The 16,707-nt window shown below is 44.7% G+C and overlaps 1 protein-coding gene across 2 annotated transcripts in view; it reads left to right on the top strand.

Moving 5' to 3' along the window:
* TSPAN5 (tetraspanin 5) overlaps positions 1 to 16,707 on the top strand; it is a 179,473-nt gene that overhangs the window by 137,411 nt on the left and 25,355 nt on the right. For both annotated transcript variants that reach the window (XM_030819155.1, XM_030819154.1), the window contains exon 2: positions 4,498 to 4,548. In XM_030819155.1, the coding sequence (XP_030675015.1) occupies positions 4,498 to 4,548 (51 nt within the window). The remainder of the gene's footprint in view (positions 1 to 4,497; positions 4,549 to 16,707) is intronic.

Raw genomic sequence — 16,707 nt, 5'->3', positions numbered from 1 at the left:
TCTTTTTTGTTTGATATGGAGTCTTGCTGTGTCGCCAGGCTGTAGTGCAGTGGCGCGATCTCGGCTCACTGCAACCTCCGCCTCCCAGGTTCAAGCAATTCTCCTGCCTCAGCCTCCCAAGTAGCTGGGACTACAGGCATGCACCACCACGTCTGGCTAATTTTTGTATTTTTAGTAGAGACAGGGTTTCACCATGTTGGCCAGGATGGTCTCAATCTCTTGACCTCATGATCCGCCCACCTTGGCCTCCCAAAGTGCTGGGATTACAGGCGTGAACCCCTGCACCTGGCCTTAAAATTTCTAAGCCTCAGTTTCCTTATCTATAAAATGAGGATTAAAACAATATCTAGTGCCTGGGATATTGTTGTGGGATACTTTGTACCAACATTATTCTATAAAAATATAATGCAAACCACCTATGTAGTTTACGTTTTCCATAGCTATCTTTAAAAAGTGAAATGAAATTAATTTGAATATTTGACCCAGTATATCCAAAATGTTATCACATCAAGATGTAATCAATAATAAATATTAATGAGATATTTTACATTCTTTTCATTCATATTGTTTGCAAAATTCAGCCTGCACTTTACACTTATCAGCGCAGCTCAGTTTGAAACAGTAGTCATGTGCCACATAATGATGTTTCAGTTAACCAACTGCATGTACAATGGTGGTCCCATAAGATTATTATACTGTGTTTTTACTATGCCTTTTCTATGTTTAGATATGTTTGGATGCCAGATACTTACCACTGTATTACAGTTGCCTACAGTATTCAGTACGGTGACATGCTGCACAGGTTTGTAGCCTAGGAGCGATAGGCTATACCATATAGCCTAGGTGCGTAGTAGGCTATCCCATCTAGACTTGTGTAAGTACACTATGATGTTTGCATGACTACACATTTCTCAGAACGTATTCCCTTTATTAAGCAACATATGGCTGTAGTTTAGCCATACTTAGCATTCAACAAATGCTGGGAAAATTATTGTTATTTATTTTAAAACATCAAAATTTAGGTTGACAAACATTTGTACTGCACATTTGCATATATTGCCATGTGGGAAGATGCCTCAGATAAGATGCCTCAGATATATTTTTTTCTATTTCAAAAGAATAAAGGGTTGACTTTAAGAGTTCTCAGCTATTTCCTGCAAGTGGGCCTCCCTGGGTTTCAGAATGAGGTCAGTTTGGTGGTTTATGGTCGTCTTTTCTTTAGGAGGTGGGAAGGGGAAACTGAATGTGCCTCAAGTATTGCATGCCTGTCTCTGTTTTTTGGCTCTTCTCTGTTTAATTATTGAGAACTGGAACAACTTGATTTTAAAACAAAACATATGGTCTGAGAATAATTGGGAGGACATTTGCTAGTGATGTAGCACTGAAGGTATGTATCAAGCTGAGGCCCAGGCTTGCACCACTTGCTTGCTTAGGTATTGAGTGTTTCCCTTAACTTCAAATTGTGTTCTTTCCCAGTTCTTAAACCCTTGTTTGGAAAGTCACAGTCAAAGCAGGAAATATGGGAGCAAGATTATAAAGGAAATTGTCTGTGAGTCTTCTTTAAATCCCTACTTTTTTTTCTCTCTCCTCTTTATGGAAAACCATTGGTTTCCAAGCTATTTATATGGCTCATGAATGAAAAAAGTTGTCTCAAAGTGCCAAGAGGAGAGACGAAAACTTTATTTAAAAAGGAGAATGTGGACCCACCATTGAATTTCTCTGTTCTTCTGCTTAACTCCATTGCGGACACCAAAGTGGGGAATTTCTGTTCCACAGCCAGTTCTTACGTGAAGGCAAGGTTTTTGTCTCTCTTTACCTTTTCCACACCCCTTTGCTTGCTGGGGGAGGAATATATGATATGCTGATCATGTACCATGTAATTCCAGCCTGAATGCCTCAACTTTTTATATCATGGGGGCAAAGGGGAATTTATCAGGACTGCTAAGAACATGTATTTCTCTTGTTCAAGTCTCTGCTCCTCTACTTAGAAGCTATGTGCCTCTGAGCAAGTTATTTAAACTCTCTAAGCCTCATTTTCCTCTTTCCTAAAAAGGGGATAATAATAGCGCCTATTTCAGAGTAAAATTGCTGTGAAGCTTAAAAGAGACATTGCACACAAAGCACTAAGCACAATGCCTGGAAAGTCATAAAAACAAATCTTAGTGATCAGGCAGAGGCCTTCGGCAGGAACACGTCCACCCCATCAGCAGCAGGAGGGACAGTGAATACTGCATCAGGGAAAATAACCACATATTTGTCCATGAGGAGCTTCAGCTTGGAAAGTCAGCCATTTCACTGGGTTGTGTTTGATGTCAATGTGTTGAAGTCAAAGCCTTAACTCTGTGCTTCTGTGCTTCCTAGGTCTCATGGGAGCCTGTACACTCACTTGTCAGTGGTCGTTCTGTTTTTTGCCCAGCGCCTAAAAATATGAGAGTAACATGCTGAATTGTTTTATTCTTGTACTACAGAGTCCTAAGTACCTTTGAGTCATTTGGGGATTCACTTGTTTTGGATCTGAAATGTAAAATGAAATAGCTCTCTGACCAGGGCTGAGCACGGTTTTTCAGTTGGGGTAGTGAAACGAGAAATCTTTCTGAACACTTTCCAAGGAGTCCCCTGTAAGAGCAAGGGGTAGGAAGAAAGGGGTCTTCAGTTCTTGCCAAATCAAGGACATGCTTTTCTGTATAGGGCTCAGAATGTATTGCGTGTTGTCTTGCTTCAATGTCAGATGAGTGTCGAGAGCTTCGGGAAGGTCTGCTTTTAAAAACACCACTATGTTTTCGGAGTAGCTAATTGTCTTTTTGTCAGTCCCCTTTTCTTTCTGCTCCTGCCATCTGTCCAAGTCCCATTTGGATTTATTAGTGATTGCTTACAAAGTATCAGGAACTCCCTGTTGAGAACGGTGAAGCCCTCGCCCAGTGGGCAGGTCTCAGATTTCCCTGGAACTGTAAAAAGTAACCACTCTCACTCATTTTTTTCTCTGCATACCCCTCTCAGTGGACCACTTTCCCCACATTAACTTAATCAAGATGTTAGTAAAACAAACAGTATTTTACTGTTTGCTGCCATCACACTGAAACTTCTTGTCTCTTTTCAGTGTTTGGAAAGGAAATTGAGAGTTGCTATTGATAATAAAGATGAAGCATGTCTTTACTCATGGCCAATTACACACAGTCCTAATCATTGAATTTTTAGTGGGTGGACAGCTCTGTACAATGTGTCATCAAGTCTGTGTCACCCCAGTTACAAAACATTCCATTGTTTATCAAGGGGGAAAAAACAAATTATGAGATATCATGGATTTTAAGATACATCCCAATTTCAGATGTGTTCAAATGTGGGGAAAATATATGTATCTTAAAGCAGATGGAATACAGTGAGAATTAATTAGAATGGAAAGCCCTAGGCCGGGAGAGGTGGCTCACACCTATAATCCCAGCACTTTGAGAGGCCGAGGCGAGAGGATTGCTTGAGCCCACGAGTGTGAGACTAGCCTGGGCAATATAGTGAGACCTTGTCTCTACAAATAATTGAAAAATTAGCCAGGCATGGTGGCATGCGCCTATGGTCCCAGCTACTTGGAAGGCTGAGGCAGGAGGATCACTTAAGCCTGGGTAGTTGAGGCTGCAGTGAACTGTGACTGAGCCACTGCACTGCAGCCTGTGCGACAGAGTAAAACCCCATGTCAAAAAAAAAAAAAAGAAAAGAAAAACCGTAAAATGGAAAGCCCTCCTGGTTATCACCTGTTCCTCTCCTGGCATCCCCCCAGTCCTCAACACAGCTAATTGACAGAACGGTGAGATTTGTGGGTATGTATGAGATGTGCCTCTGCCTTAGGGCTGAATGCGTAACTCAGTCCCGTGTGTTGTATACTGTGTATGCATGAAGTTGTGGCACTGAGTTGAAACCAAGAAGGGTGGTGGGAGGTCCTCTGAACTAAACTTTACACAATCAAAGTTCTGAAAACAGAACTTAGGAATTTTCTTTGGGTTACGTTGATAAGATTCTTGTTACCTCTTGAAGGCATGAACAAAGAGGGACATCCAAGGCTCTACATGCCCCTCGCTGACCTGGCCCATTTGTAATGGCTCAATACTGAAGAGAAGATCCCAGTTCCTCTAAGTTAATGCCTCTGCTCATCCATTTTCTAGTGACCGCAGGCCTCAGACCCATGGGGAATCTGTTTCCTCCCCTACCCTAAAAGGCCGCATATTAAATGTTATTGATAATTTCATTGTACTCCGGATTCTACCTAATTATTATTCTTCATAATCTGAATGACTTCTAACCAACTGTGTGTCTCCAGCCCTTCTTAATGCTGTAAAAACTTTAAGTAGGGGGATTATGGTATTTATTTTCCTGGTAAAGATAAGTGCTCACACTTTAGGAAAAGCTATTTCCCAGCCAGGTAAAGTGACAAAAGAATTGATTGAAAAGTTTCTTCTTTATATTAGCGGCATTTTCCCTTATATTTACACTGCTTTCTTTCTTTTTCAGTTTTTGGGAATAACATTTCTTGGAATTGGACTGTGGGCATGGAATGAAAAAGTAAGTTGAATATCATGACAATGCACACATCGTGGTTGTTAGAGGCTGCACATCATATTATGTATTATCCCCCTTTCTCTTTGACAACCACAGAGTATAAACATGGCTCTTTAATGAGGAAAAGTGTTGGTGGAAGATTAATGTCATATTCTCAAGGACACTTTAGGAATTGTGCCTAAATTGATGACTGCATCAAAATAATTACTGAAGTAACAATACAAGTGCTCAACAGAGAATATACCTTGGAATTTGATCAGTTAGCCAAAGATCGATGTTCCTATGCGATATTTTCTCACTCAGGCACAAGAATTCCAATAATGATTATAAATATCACTAAACCACCTGTAGCCTTTTTTCTCTTCTGCTTTTTTTCTTCAACCCTTTGGAAGATAACTCAAGATAAAAATGATTTTTTTTTAGTGTGTTATGTGATAAACAACTATTAGCATGTGGATTGAAGGAAGTGGGATATAACTTCATGTTTGAGTATCAAATACACTCATCATTAATGTAAATAATGGGGATATTTGGCTGCTGGTGGCAAGTATTAAGAAAAATTCAGTTTATGATCAAATACAGTATAAAAAAAGGAAAATCTGGAAATACAGAGTAATCTATGTGACAGTGAAGATACAGTGTTCTGGGCAGTTTCTGCTCTAAGCAACACACTCATGCAGACACTGCCTGTGTCCACACCTCTCCTTCCCGTCGCACCTTCTGATTTTTCTCTACAGCTCCCCCTACTGAGGCCACCAGTGGAATTCAGCAATGAATATAAACACCACCCCGCCCCCAGCTTTTTTCCTTCCTTCTTTGCAAGTGAAATCATCTGCAGCATTTTATCTATCCTTGTATCTGGCTATACACAAAAGCTTTATTATCTCCCACGTAAGGACAAGGGGATGTATAGACTGGTTAAAAGTTGCCATAAACTAAAATCTAGCTTAAAATTTCCCAGAAGACCATTCTTTGATCCCGTAGGTATTTCACCCACTAGCCTGACCCTGGCCTGAAGCTGAGAGTTCTTTGAAGTGGTAAGTGCATTAAGAAAGGAGAGAAAAACTGGGAAGGTCCAGTCAACAAAAGCCCCTCAGAGGCCAGTAGGCATTTCCACAACTAAAACAATGTTCAGACAGACCATATAAAACAAAACTCAAAGCAAATCCTGAGTTTTGCAAATGAACCATCCTGTATTTATTTACAAAATTCTTCTACAGAATGTAAAATGTCTTATGGAAAACACACTACTTTTTAGCAACAAGAGTAACTGAGGCTACCTGGAGTTTTGAGGCAGGGCAGTGATTATGTATGAGGGGAGACAAATTAAGTTCCCAAAACGGAGATAATTTCATCTCTAGAAACTTTTACATTGAATATCGGTTGGTCTTGTCTTGGACTATGGTTAACTTTTGCCTCAAGCCTACTGTGAGCTTGGAAATTTGTGGAATCTGGGAAGTTGGTTAGATGCCAGATAACACAGCTTTTTATAACTCCTTTAATAAGAGTCCATTTCTATCTGCTTTGAAAAAATGCTGGAAGGCATTAAGTGAACTAATTGTCTGTTCTAGCAATAAACAGCAGTTGGTAATTTTGAAGTTTTTTAATTTTCTCTTTATGAAATATAATTATCTTTTTGTTTCATCAGTTGCCTCAAATGTCTCTTCTCTGATAAAATCACAAACTTCTAAAACTGGCAGTGTCATACAAATATCAGAGCAAGGGGATGATGTGGTCTTTAGGGAGGGATGAAATAGCAGTTCCTTTTTTGTAACAGCCACCATCAAGAAGATTTATCTTGAGATCCAAAGTTAACCTGGCCAAGGTCACCCAGCTCTATGTAGCAGAACTCCATAAGCAGGGAGCAAATAGAGGCAGCAGAGGGTGAAGCAGGTGTTAGCCGTGCACCAGCCCAGTTTGATGAGTGCTGGCCATGTGTCTGGGGCCCAAGTGTGGGGAATACGACAATGAGGGATTCAGAGTCCCTGCCTCATGGAGCTTGCATTCTAGTGGGTCACCAATGAGAAGCAGTTACTGCCCAAGTATGTTTGTCCAGGTACTGGTGAGTTCTGGCAGGAAACATCAAGTTAGAGAGTGGTGGGAAAAGGAGTCTCTTTTAGATGAAATAGTTGCCAACAGCCTCTCTAAGGAGGTGGCATGGGAGCAGAGACCTGGATGAAGGAAGAAGGATCTGCAGGGTACGGGGGAAGAACATTCTAGGAAGAGGGAATAGCAAGTGCAGTGGCCCTGAGGCAGGGACTTTGGTGACTCCAGGGAACAACAACAAGGCCAGCAGGCCTAGAAGGGAGAGAGCAAGGACAAGAAGAGGTAGGTTGTGTTGCCAGGCAGAGGGCAGACTGGGCAGAGTCCTGCAAGAAGTTTGGATACATTCTAGGTACAAGAGGAAGCCACCGGAGCATTTTGAAAAGTCTAATATGACTTTTGTTTTAAGATCACTCTGGTTGCTGGGTGGGAAAAGAGCACAGCTTTGTGGCTTTGCTATGGTCTGAATATTTGTGTCGCCCCGCCCTGCCAAATTCATATGCTGAGGCCCTCATCCCCAGTGTAATGATATTTGGAGGTGAAGCTTTGGCGGGGAGGTAATTAGGTCATGAGGGCAGAGCCATCATGAATAGGATTATTAATGCCCTTCTGATAACAGAAGAGACAAGAGAGATTATTTCTCTGTCTGCCAGGTAAGGACATAGCCAGGAAGAAAGCCCTCACTGGACACCGAATCTGCTGGCACCTTGCTCATGGACTTCCCAGCATCCAGAACTATGAGAAGTAGATGTTTGTTGTTGAAGTCACCCAGTTTATGATCAGTGTTATACAGCCGACTAAGACAGGGGTAAACAGACCTGAGTTCAAATACTGGCTCCTCCAGTATTTGAGATGTGTGGAATACACACATCTGTGTGATGTTGGCCAACTGAGTTAACTTCTCTGAGATGCCATTTCCTTGTTTGGCAATAGGTATACTATTCTCACCTTATAGGATTGTCGTGAAGATTAAATGAGACCTCCCTCTGCACAGTGTCTGCTCTAAGGCAGATGCCCACTGGAGACATGGCTCCCTCCCCTGGACGCATGACCATTGGCTGTCCACTCTTAATATGGGGCAAGAACACAAAGGTGGTTTTGAAAGCAGCCTCAAATTTTAGGAGAGTTTCAGGCTCCAATCCATGGACCAGAGAATTGGGTTTGTTTTGTGGTCTCTTGAGGAGGATGTGAAGTGTGTAGATCTCCTTGGTAACTGCAGAGACTGCTCTCTCAAAGCCCTTTGGGTTAATTTCTGAGTTGGGCCAGGCCTCTGCTGGAGTGAGTTTTCAAGGTGAACCGCAGCCTGGTAGACAGTGTGGTGAACACTGCACCTGCTGAGCTGACACCATCAGCCCATGAATCAGTACATCCCCCAGACCCAGATGTGGCCACATTTACTTATAAGAGGCCTGGAGGGTAAATCCCCAAACCGGATCATAGCTGGAAGGATGAGATTTCCACTGGAAGAAACACATTTTCTTAGCAGATAGGACTTTCAGCATATTCATGTGAAGTACAGAAGCATTGAAAGCAAAAATGATTACCCCATACTTAATATCAGTCTGAGTTTTAAACCTAGGGCTAATATTGCAGTTCAACATTAGACATAATAATTTAAAGAATTCATTTTGTCTGGGTTTTAAATCAACTGTAAAGATGCAAAGGATGACTGTCTCCAGGGGAAGGCGATTTATGTGCAATTGTTCAGAGATCATAGGATCTGCTGTTTGGAAGGAACATTAACAATTATGTGACATGAATCACCTCCACAACACCCTTGACAACATCCAGTGATAGTCAACTTATTCATTCAGATAACATTTATTGAGCACATAGCATGAGCAGGGCTTGTGCTGAATTCTAGGGAAATGTGGATGAAGTGACCTGGTTTCAGTCCTCATGGAGTTTATCCAGTTGTAGGAAGGGTACGTGCATATACCTAAAATAATACATTGCAATAAATGCTACTTAGGGGTGTATATATGTTTAATGGTTCCCACAGCAAAGTGCTCACCATTTCTGTCTCTTTAGGTTGCCCTTCCTGTTGGAAAGACCTTCATTCCACCAAATTAGAATCATGTCCCACTAGTTTTCACTCATTGATTCTGGATCTACCCTGTTGGATCCCACAGAATAAGTCTTTCCACATGTTAACCCGGGAGGTATGTCAGGGTGAGGGCCTGGTTCTTTCTGAGTTTCCAGGCTAAACATCTGCTTCTCTCTAGGTGGTCCTCACAGGATGTGGGCTGGAGCCCCTTGTCCATTTTGTTGGTGCTCATCTGGCCCCGCTCTGGTGTGTTTTCTGCACCATGGAGAGGAAGCTTTAGGGGCTGTACAGAGTGTGGCTGGATTGCGTCCTTTCTCCCCTCATCAATCTAGCTTGGGATCCACTGTAGATCACGTTGTCTGCAGCTCACTGAGAGTCCCAAGTTGGTTGCAGACCCAACTGGTTACCCCATCCACCTCACCTATGGCTGATTTTCAGAGGCAGTTGCAGGATTCCACCATGACACAGTGATATTTCAGCCCACCTGTCCACCTGCTGAGATCACTCCAGAGCCTCCATCTAGCATCTTCCCCATTCCGCCCAGCTTGGTTTCAGCTGTACATTTTGATCAACCTCCTCCCTCTATTCCTTCTGCTAAGGCAGACTGTCCTTTTGCCCCACCATGCCACCTGGGAAAATTCTGATTCAGTAGGTCCAGGATAGACACTGCGATGCTCTATTTTAACAAGCCTCCTAGATTGTTGTGACTGCAGTCAAGTTTAGTTATCATTGATAAAAGCCAGTGATATGCTGTTGAGCAGGCCAAGGACAGAGCCCAATGACATGTCACTAGAAATTTCCTTTGGGGTTGACACTCATTCACTTATGTGTGCCCTTGGGTGTCATCAGTCAAGGAGTTTCTCATCCATCTACTTGTCATTACATCAGACTATATTTCTGCATCTTGTCTTTGTAGATAGATGGTATCTTTCACTTTTTCACTGATTAACTGGCCTAGGCACTTAACTGAACCTAGCACTTTCTTATTGAACCCATGCTGGGTCCTGAAGCACATCATTTTCTCATCCAGGTACTTGGGAACCTTTGTCAGCAAAGCAAGGACTAAGGCATAATACATCACTCCTCAATTCGAGAAACGTTTTCCTCACTTGGCTTCCAGGATATCACACTCCTGATTTCCATACCTCACAGGTGGTGCCTTCTCACATGTGTTTGCTAGTTCCACCTCATTTCCCTGACCTCTAAGTTTTGGAGTGCCCAAGGCTCAGTCTGAGCCTTCACTCATCTTAAGAAATCTCATCTAGACTTGGGGCTTTACATGCCATCTGTCACTGATGACTTCCAAATTAATATTTTTGCTTCCAACCTCATCTGAATTCTAGACTTGCATAGCCAGTAGCCTACCCAGCATCCACACTGAAATGCCTAGTGGGCTTCTGAAACTTAACACATTCAAAACAACACACCTGATTCTCATGCCCTCCCAACCTGCTCTTCCCAATTGCAGTAAAGAAACAACTCCACTCTTCTACTTGCTCATTCCTGACACTGCTTTCTTTTCTCCTCATACCATATTCAGCCCATCAGCAAATACTGTCAGCTCTACTTTGAAACCATATTGAAAATCCGATTTCTTCCACCACCTCCGCTGTTATACCCTGGTTTAAGTGGCCACCATGTCTTGCCTGCGTTTGTGCAGAAGCCTTCCAATTATCTCCCTGCCTCTGCTCTTGCACCCTGACCTCACCCTAGGGCTGTCTCCGTGCAGCAGCTGGAGTGATCCTTTGGAAATGTAAGACAGATCCTTTTACTTCTCTGCTTCTAGCCCTCCAGTGAGCTTATCTTCTCACTCAAAGCCATATATGGTGCCCATGGCCTGTGTGGCATTTGCTTTCATACTGTGTGTTTCCTGTGTCCTATGGTCCTACTCATCAACTTGCTATTCCTCCCACATCCCAAACATACCCCCACCACCCCAGGGCCTTTGCACTTGCCCCTGCCTGGCATGCTCTTCCCCAGAAAACCACATCAGTGCTATCTTCTACTTCCTGGTTTCTTCTCAAATGTCACCTTTGACCCAGCCCTTTCTTCCCCTTCCTTGTGTTTTTCCTTCTCATGGGACTCATCACTTAGACGCTAACGAGTTTATTGCCTGGACTTTTCGTTTACTACTACACTCTAGTACCTAGAACGTTAGATGGCACATAGCAAGTATTGAAGAGGTACTGCTTATGAAAGAATGAATGAGCAAATGAGCAATGACAGCATTCTTTAAAACACTGGCTATATCATGGAGTTACAGAAGTCAGTAATTGTGCCTCACATCTTCAGTAAGCATACTATATTAGCGATTCTTACAGAATAAAAGGAGGTAAATACGTGTGGTTTCTGAAGTCTGATTTGAGAATAATACGGGGTTAGAAACAAAATACATATATTGTCTATATCAGAAAAGAAAAAATTACTTCTGTCGTAAAAGTGGAAATATATATATATGATTATCTCATTTCGTGGAAAAATTAGGGATGCCATTCCTTTTCCATTTTGCTCAACTCTTATGCTTATTACTTAGTTCTTAAGTGGGAGCAAGAGGGAGAGTGATCACTCACAATTAGAAGTAAAGGTATTGGGGCGACGGAGGACTCAGCTTTTCAGAGGAGGGAAAATGCCTTTCCCTGATCCTTAGTGTGAATTGAATGTTCCCATTCTGCCCCTGCCTCCCTAATACAGCACCTAGCCCACTAAGCAGAGCGGATACCTACTCCTGGCTTGTCTGGCCTGGAAACTCCTTGAGGACAGGAGCCTGTCTTTGCCCTTTATTCTCATTTCCTAGCACAGTGCCTCCTACACAATGGATGCCCAGAAGCTGTTTGTGACTAAGCCAATGAGAACATGCAAAAAGAGCTTTACACATTGTAAAATGCTACACAGGAAAAAAGTACCGCTTTTCATAAAGGAGTTGCATTTGCACTTCCCTGACTTCTGGATCCCGTCAAGTTAACTTTAAGAGAATGACATTCTATTTCATAGGCAGGGAAACTGAGGCACAGAGATGTTAAACTGGAAGTCTGACCCTCTCCCTCCCAGTCCTCTGGCCAGTGCCCCATCATCCTCCATTGCACTCACTAGGCTGGGTTCTCCAGGGGTGGTTGGAAGGAAAGAACTGGTGCCCAGTGCTGATCCCAGTAGGGAGAAGGGGGAATTAGAGGAGCTCTAGCCCCCATATTGCTTTTCTCCTTGGCTTTGCTGTAGATGATGTTCTTTTTCCTGGAGGGTTTTTCCCAGCCCACTGTCTGATTTTAGGTCTCAGTGCAGAACCCTCCAGTTCTTCCTGTCACAATTATAACAAGAGACTCACCTTGGAAAACCTTTCCCTATTTGCCCAGGAAGGAAAATTCAGTGAGATTCATTGATTCAGGAATGTCATATCAGTACAGGCCAGTTTCCGTAGCCAGAGGGAGGCAATAGAGGAAAATGGTTACTCAGATGACTTGAGCAGAAAAAAATGGATTTCTTAGTATTGAAACTTCTTTAAGGAGACATTTCTGAGATGCTGAAGATACTTCTATGAAGACTTGGTTTTATCGACTGAAAGTAGATTGCGATTCTCTTCCTCAATTATCCCAGTGATTCCCTCAAGTTCTCTGTTGTATCTAAAGAGCTGGAAACCAGCCGGGCGTGGTGGCTCACACTTGCAATCCCAGCACTTTGGGAGGCCGAGGCGGGCGGATCACGAGGTCAGGAGATCAAGACCATCCTGGCTAACACGGTGAAACCCCGTCTCTACTAAAAATACAAAAAATCAGCTGGGCATGGTGGCAGGTGCCTGTAGTCCCAGCTACTTGGGAGGCTGAGGCAGGAGAATGGTGTGAACCCAGGAGGCGGAGCCAGCAGTGAGTCCAGATCTCACCACTGCACTCCAGCCTGGGTGACAGAGTGAGACTCCGGCTCAGAAAAAAAAAAACCTGGAAACCAAACAGCTCATGGTCAGTACCTGGAAGCTATGTGATCTGATGTCCTCTAATCAGCAATGTTTCACACACATGAAGTATATGGGAAGAAAATTTAATGTTTCTCTATGTATTCCCCTTTAAACTGTATTCAGAGATGAAAATTTAGTTGGGTCAAAAATTCAATGACTTTGTTGTTCACTCTCAGATATCACAGTCCTCCTCTCACTTTGAGGCACAGATCCAGGCCCAGTGATTAGACAGGGCTGGATAATAAAACTCCAAACCTAACTCTGCATTAAAATGTTCTCCCTGCCAAACCCATCTGCCTTGGCCCCTAAGGAGCGGAGGGAACATGGGCCCTTGCCCTCTGCATCCTCCTACTAGCCCCTGGCCCTCCCCAGATGCCTCTGCCCACTGCCTGCCTGGGCAGAAGCTGGGGTGGGCTGTGCTCTTTGGTCCTGGCGGAAGTTAAAGACGAGGTTGTCCTGGTCTTTGTGAAGCTCCCCTGCTGAGTCCCTGTGCCTAGTGATTTCCTTGAGCTTGGTGGCTGTCTCAATTCTAGGTGACCGCCTGGCAGCGCTGCTTGTACCTGGCCACCTTCCTCAGCCAGTGTATTTCTGAGCTCTGCCCTCTGAGGTCACTTCTTCGCACGCCTGCAGGCAGCCCTCTCTGACAGCGTCCAGGATGACCTCAGGCCGCCTCTTCCATGCTTCCCCTGTGTTTTCTCCAGGACATACTCATCTGGGAGCGAGGTCAGTCCCCCCAGAACAGCCCGTGCCTGTCCTCGCTGCCTCTGATACCAGAGCAACCGGCCGGCCCTTCTCTCTCTAGGTTGCCAGGGCAGGAGGCAGCCCACAGGCCCTTCCTAGGTAGAGTCGGGCCCTAATGGCTATGCGGGTCAAATGCAGAGAACCACTTCAGAGCTCCCGGGAGGTGCCCTTGGAACTCCTGAGGTTTAGGGTGAGAAAGAGGCTGTCCACACCCCACCCCCACGCCCTGGGCAGTGGGTCACAGCACAGCAACCGCTTTCTCCAGAGAAACCTTGCCTCTCAGTCCTCCTCTGACCCCTTTGTCCCTGCCAGATTTCACCAAGGTGCACAAAAGAAAGATGTCCTTTGCTGGCAGTGGTGGAGGTGGGGTGTGGAGGGGAGGCCTTGTCTCCTAGTCACTTTGGTTTTCAGATAGTGATCAGTGAAATCGGAGGCAAGAATGTTATAACATCATATTGTGTATTTTTCTTAAAATTTTGGAAACACATGTATGATGTTATGTTGGAAATAAGAATCCTCCTGCCCGCTGCTACCCCACCTTCCAGCAGTAGATCACAGGGAGTGGTGTGAACCCTGCTCTCGGGTCAGGCGACCCAGGCTCAGAACCCTGCTCTGTCACTTCCTGACCTGGGCTACCTGGGCATGTTAGTTCCTCTCTGTGTCTCCTAACAGGAGTAAGAGTACCTGCCTGGCTGGTTTCTGGTGAGGGTGAAATAGTCCAGGTAGCCCAGTGCCTGGCTGAAGTCACCGCTGAGAAGTGTAGTTCTTTAGGTGCTGCTTTTGTTCAGGCCTTCAGCAGATCTCAACTGGATCACCCCAGAGCCTGTTAGCTGCCTCCACAGCACCTGACTGCCACCTGAGCGGGCTTCTAAGTTCAGAAATGGCCTGGAGCTTGCTCTGCTCCAAACGCCTTCAGATACAAACCCAGCCTCGCCCAACCAGCCTCTCCATCTCCTCTCACCGCTTGTCACGTAGAGGCCCCACTGGGCCAGATCCTGTCACTTTGTCTCCGCTCTTGCTGATAGGACCTTCTGCCCCTCCCCATGCACCCCCATAACACCCACTGCTTGTGCCTCTGCTCCGTGCATTCTGTTCTTAACCGTCTCCCCTCTCGACTCAGCTCCTGAGGGTGTCACTGTATGTTTTGCTAGAAATACCCTTGACTAACATAATACCTGGCAACTCACAGGTGATCCTCATGAAAGTATTTGCTCAGTAAATGAAGGAGTCACATATTTTTGAGGTCCCAGAATAGAGGATCACCTGCCGCTAGTCCAGACTTTACCTTTTTTCACTTGAGTTTAGGGGCACCATGATCAGAGCCTGTTTTAGCTCAGGCTGCTGTAAAAAAAAATACTATAGACTGGGTGGCTTAAATAACAAACATTTCTTTCTCACAGTTCGCCAGGCTGGGAAGTCCAAGACCAATGTGGTGACAGATGCAGTTCCTGGCGAGGGCCCTCGGTTTGCAGCCGCCTTTTTGCTGTGTGCTGGCGTGGCAGAGAGAGAGGGAGGGTCCTGGTCTCTTCTTTTTCTTTTCTTTTTTTTTTGAGATGGAGTCTCTCTCTGTCGCCCAAGCTGGAGTGCAGTGGCGTCATCTTGGCTCACTGCAACCTCCGCCTCCCGGGTTCAAGCAGTTCTCCTACTCAGTCTTCCGAATAGCTGGGTCTACCAGGTGCACACCTGGCTGATTTTTGTATTTTTAGTAGAGACGGGGTTTCACTGTGTTTGGCTAGGCTGGTCTCGAACTCCTGACCTCATGATCTGCCCGCCTCGGCCTCCCAAAGTGCTGGGATTACAGGTGTGAGCCACTGTGCCTGGCCTCTTCCTTTTCTTATAAAGACACTAATCCCATCATGGGGGTCCCACCCTCATGACATCTTCCAAACCTAATTACCTCCCAAAGGTCCCACCTCAAAATACCTCCACACTGGGGCTTAGGGTATCAGAATGTGAATTTGGGGGAGTCATGAACATTTAGTCCATAGCAGAGCCTCTATTAAATCTTTCCGCTTAAACTTTACGCCTAGGCTGGAATGTTTCTAGGTATGTCTCGTGTCTTCTGAATGTAAATGAAAATATCTGGGAATGGCTGAGAACATGGGTGATTTCTGAAAGGCCGCGCTTTTGCATGTGGCTGTTTCCGTGTTGATGGGGCAGTCGCTCCCATCAGAGTGTGTAGGGATGGTAGTTTCCCTGCCTGGGAGCAGTGCCACCTGATGGAACTTGGTACCGCTGGCCTCCCCAGCAGCTACTTGATTGCAGGATTTTATGGAGACCTAAAAGATGACTGCCCCTCCTCCTCCTCTTCTCCTCAAAGGCAGGTCATGGCCACTTTTTAATCTGCAAAAAAGGGATTACTTGAGTTTCACTGATGACCTTTTTTGACAAGAAAAAATGGGAAGGAGCCATGCACCTTTGAAGCAGCTAGTCGTCTTTTATCCTTGTATCTCTTTGCCAGGCGTGAGCTAAGCTCCGTTACATCTCCCTGGACTGTTCAGGGCCTGACAAGCTTTCTTCTCATTCCTAGTCGTCACTCTGGCCTCTGCAGCAGTTCCTTAGATAGATGGATGTTTGGAGTTTTACAGAGTGGCGGAGCATCTTTGACAAGTTTTCACAGGGGCAGGTTCCTCTGTGGCCCTGTGGTCTCTATTTGGTCTTACTGTGTATACTGTGTAGAACCACATTTCTAACTCTCCAGGATCACCCCTCTCTGAGTAGCTGTATTTTCTTTGAAATGTCATTCCTTGTTACCCTTTCTCACTAGGGAAATCCTTCTCTATCTCTTACTCTAGGAAAACTGTTGTCAGTAGGATCTGGTTTATGGAGGGGTCGGTGAATCAAGAGCTAGTCTCATAAATCTCAAAGGGGTCCATCTGGCCCAGCTTTGGGTACACATTTCATAGGCCTGTCTCTCTCTCTTTCTTATCCAGCAGTTGGAAGGAATGTGCTTGTATATGCAAAAGCAGAAGAGTCCCAGACCTTGGGGTTTATTAATGCTATTTTTGTATTTCTTTTCTGTGTGGGTTGCGAGAAGAAGCTTGCCAGGTGGCACACAGAGGCTCCTCTGTGCTGGTGATGAAAAAAAAAACACAGACACTCCTGAAGTTTATTGGTGTGGAACCCTTCTGGAGTTTTGTTTGCCTTTTCGTTTCTGCGTGTGCATAGAAACCTCTTTCAAGAAGAAATAGTTACTCAGAACATATTCCTTTATTGCAGAAGCATGGGGAAGAAGCTGCTTAAGTTCCAGAGACAGCTGAATGAATAAGGCACTAATGAGGAGAGGGAAGGCTGGCTGGTTTGTCTTTTTTTTTTTTTTTGAGACGGAGCCTCGCTCTGTCGCCCAGGCTGTAGTGCAGTTTTGCAGTCTCGGCTCACTGCAAGCTCC

This window comes from Nomascus leucogenys, chromosome 9 (genome assembly GCF_006542625.1).
Source record: "Nomascus leucogenys isolate Asia chromosome 9, Asia_NLE_v1, whole genome shotgun sequence".
In the NCBI taxonomy this organism is placed as follows: Eukaryota; Metazoa; Chordata; class Mammalia; order Primates; family Hylobatidae; genus Nomascus; species Nomascus leucogenys.
The sequence above is the reverse complement of the archived record's forward strand: the minus strand, read 5'-3'. Positions and strand labels throughout refer to the sequence as shown.